At 29.6% G+C, this 3,953-nt stretch overlaps 1 protein-coding gene across 1 annotated transcript in view; it reads left to right on the top strand.

Moving 5' to 3' along the window:
- Positions 1-3,304: 3,304 nt before the first annotated feature.
- LOC105618071 (uncharacterized family 31 glucosidase KIAA1161) overlaps positions 3,305-3,953 on the top strand; it is a 3,555-nt gene continuing 2,906 nt past the window's right edge. The window contains exons 1-2 of the mRNA XM_012199610.1: positions 3,305-3,326; positions 3,502-3,633. Of these exons, the coding sequence (XP_012055000.1) occupies positions 3,305-3,326; positions 3,502-3,633 (154 nt within the window). The remainder of the gene's footprint in view (positions 3,327-3,501; positions 3,634-3,953) is intronic.

The following is a 3,953-nucleotide window of genomic DNA, read 5'->3' as shown; positions in this document are numbered from 1 at the left end:
ACACACACACACACACACACACACACACACACACACACACACACACACACACACACACACACACACACACACACACACACACATGCACGCGCGTAATATAATAGTATTAGAGTAAAAAATTATTAAAGATCAATATTTAACAATTTTTAGTAATTAATATCTCCACCATTGTGAAAATTGCAAAATGATAAAAGACTTTTCATTCAGTTTAATCCGCTCTATCTACAAAAAGTATTTTGCAGAAATCTCGCGAGACCTTGTATAATCACACACCTCAGTGATTGAATTGGAAAAGACGCCATTGCGGATAGTCAGGAGATTCGAATTTTGGGAATAATACATATTTTTCGCAATTTTTATAAATTTTTTAAATATTAATAACACCTTTATTAAATCAATCAATTTCATTGATATTATTTCATTTTCAGTTTATGATGCATTTTAATAGTAGTAATCAGCGAGCAATTTGTATAGCAGATATAATTGAAAAATGTATTTAAAATCTATTGAAATATATATTGAAAAATATTAGTCATCTCTAAGACATCTTTAGCTCTGACAATATTCTTCGTATTTATTTTAAATTATAACAAGAACGCAAAAACAGTGTAATTCAGTTCAATGTAATTCGGTGTCTTGATTTTCATTTATTTCTTTTAATCTTAATGCAAATTCGATTTCTTCTGTTCTGAAATACTCTAAACACTCATACGTTACATTTATGGAATTATACTATTATAAAAGGAAAGAAATTACGAGAATAAAATAATACTTGGCAGTAAAATAATACTAACGCAAATAATACTTGGAAATTATATTGAAAGTTCGTCAACTTGCAGATGTTATATATTTATATATTAAATAGGTGTGTGAAAAATTATATCAAGATTAATTATTGAAACATTTATTGAAACAAAAGAAGGCAATAAAGAAATTATTACAAATATATACAATAATAAAGTAAACTTTCATTATAAATCCTGTAAATAAGAAAATAGTAGCGTATTCTTTTTTCTGATTTATATTTTATTTATTTTTTTGTTTTCGCTATAGTCTATATATAGCTACGTATTGGGAGTAAATTAGTTCGATCCATTCAAAAATGCATTTATTTCAAAACAAAATGAATGAACAAATCAATTAAAGTATTGTCCATCGCTGTCTACTACTTCTTTCCATCTCTCAGGCAATTTTCGAATTCCATCTCGAAAAAATGATTCGTCTTTGGAGGCGATCCAATTTTGGAGCCAATTTTTGATTTCTGCGAAAGAAATGGAACCGGTGACTTTCCAAATCGTGCTGCATCCTTCGGAACAACCAGTAATTAGAAGGAGGAATGTCCGGAGAATACGGCGGGTGCGGTAAAAATCATCTCATTTGAATGTTTCCAAATATTTTTTTACGACTTTAGCGACATAAGGCCGAGCGTTGTCATGAAGAAGAATAATTTTATCAAGTCTTTGCTCATATTCCGGCCGTTTTTTTCGCAATGCATGGCTCAAACGAATCAATTGTAGCCGATACCGATCGCCCGTAATGGAATCGCCAGGTTGCAGCAGCTCATAGTAAACAAGACTCTTTTGGACCCACAGATACAGAGCATGATCTTCGAACTATGAATGTTCGATCGCGGTGTTGATGTTGAGGTCGATGGCAACGATTGACCGGGCTTAGCGTAATATTTTTTCTTCTTGGGGTTGTCGTAGAATATCCACTTCTCATCTCCAGTCACAATCCGATGCAAAAAATCTTTTCTCTGTTGTCTTTGAATCAGCTGTTCGCAAGTGAAAAATCGCCTTTCAATGTCTCTCGGTTTCAGTTCATAAGGCACTTTCCTTGTTTTTGAATCATTCCCATGACTCTCAATCGTACAGAAACGGCTTGTTGAGTTACCCCCAATGATTCTGCAAGCTCCTCTTGCGTTTGATTCTGATCTTCTTCGAGTAATGCCTCTTAATTCTTTGTCTTCGAATTTTTTTGGCTGACCAGAGCGGGGCTTGTCTTCAACGCTGAAATCTCCATTTTTGAAACATCGAAACTATTCCTTACATGATTTATCAGTTGGAGCAGTGTCACCATAAACTTCGACAAGCATTCTATGGGCTTCAGCCCCCACTTTTCTTTCAATTAAAGCAAAAAATCAAAATCTCCCGCAAATGCTGCTTGGTTAACACAAAATTCGACATTTCAAAATCAAGATAAAAATGTAAAAATCAAGATTTTATGAAACTCAAAGCGATATAAACTGAATATTATTAGCAGATGTTTAATCTCTCTGAAACCGTCAAAATCAGCTGTCATTATGAACCATTCACAATAGCTGAAGGCTATCTTTAGGGAAACGGACCGAACTAATTTGTATTCCTAATATTTTAAATTAAGAAATAAATTTTACCGTCTGTATTTTCATTTCTGTGAATAAAATAAATATTCGATAAGAAATATCTTACATTATTAGATGCAAAAATTAGTTCGTAAATAGCATATATAATAGCATATATAATAGCAGATATTATATATGTATTTTGAAAATTATCGGTAAAATAAGATAAAAAAAAAGTTTCCAGTTAGTATTATTTTGGTTTAATAATAAGAATTTCAATAAATGCAGTAAGACTATGTAAAAGTACTTTGAAATATTTTATTTATATTTTAGTTGAATTTTTCAAAAACAAAAAAATGTTTTTATTATGTAGGTAGTATAATAATTTTGCAATAAAAATTATTTGTTATTACTAAAATTAATACACACAAAGATATTTTCACCTGACCCGAATGTTTTCAGTATAGTAAAATATTTTTATAAATTGTTTATTTATTACACACAAAAATGCACAAAGGTATAAATATTTTGTCTATAGCTTATTAAATATATTAAATAATTGAGAATGAAAAAATTAACTACGATTTTTATTAACTGTGTGCAAATGTATTGAAATAATTATGGATTATCGCAATAAAAAAAAAACATTTCTTGTGTTTCATTAGAGCATGGATGGATATATAAATTTTAATATCTGAAAAACTAAATAAACAATATGTGAAACAATATACGAAAAGTACAGATGCATCCATAATTAAAAATCAGATATCAAACTACTATATATAATATCATATTCTAGTAGAAATATATAATAGATTACTAGGTACGTTATATATGATTTGATATCCGATTTTTAATTTAACGAACGTGATTAATGTTTGTTATATTGATACAACAATATCAACAGACTAAAGTTGTGCGAGTATTTATAAGTCGACGTAAACCGAGGCCGCTTAGTCGTCAAGAGTACTATAATGCAAAATGCAATCGTTGGAATGGAGCGGTAAGTGCACAATTTCCTTGGATCGAGATCAAATAACAGACGAAAATACAAACGATATATTTGCATCTTGCATATCCATCTTTTCTAAACGCTTTTGCGATGTTTCTTTAATTAACATATCTGTGTTATGTAAAAAATAAAGATTATTTAATTAATATAATTGTGTTTATTTTAGAAATGCGTTTATTAATAATACTGATATTCCTCACTGTTACCAGAGGATTTCAATATGTTGTTCAAAATGGTATTTTTGAAGTATTAGATAGATATGATCCTAATCTGATAGTCAGCAGAATCACGACAAAAGGTGAGTTATAATATAATATGTAATTTCTTACGTTCTTCATTATTACTAAATTTCTATTAAAGTGCTCTTCAAGCACTCAAGATCCAGCTAGACTGTTTAAGATATCTAATTCTATAGATTGTATTTCTCACATACACGGTCCTATAAGATTTAATATTACAAGAATGTTTTATATATACACACATATATATATATATATATATATATATATATATATATATATACTACACTACTACGTACGTTCGTTTCGTTACCGTTACTACGTACGTACGTCGTTACTTACTAACTTAACGTACTTAGTTAATAATAACGTAAACGTA

This window comes from Atta cephalotes (assembly GCF_000143395.1).
Source record: "Atta cephalotes unplaced genomic scaffold scaffold00015, whole genome shotgun sequence".
Classification (NCBI taxonomy): domain Eukaryota; kingdom Metazoa; phylum Arthropoda; class Insecta; order Hymenoptera; family Formicidae; genus Atta; species Atta cephalotes.
This window is presented reverse-complemented; position numbering and strand designations above follow the sequence as displayed.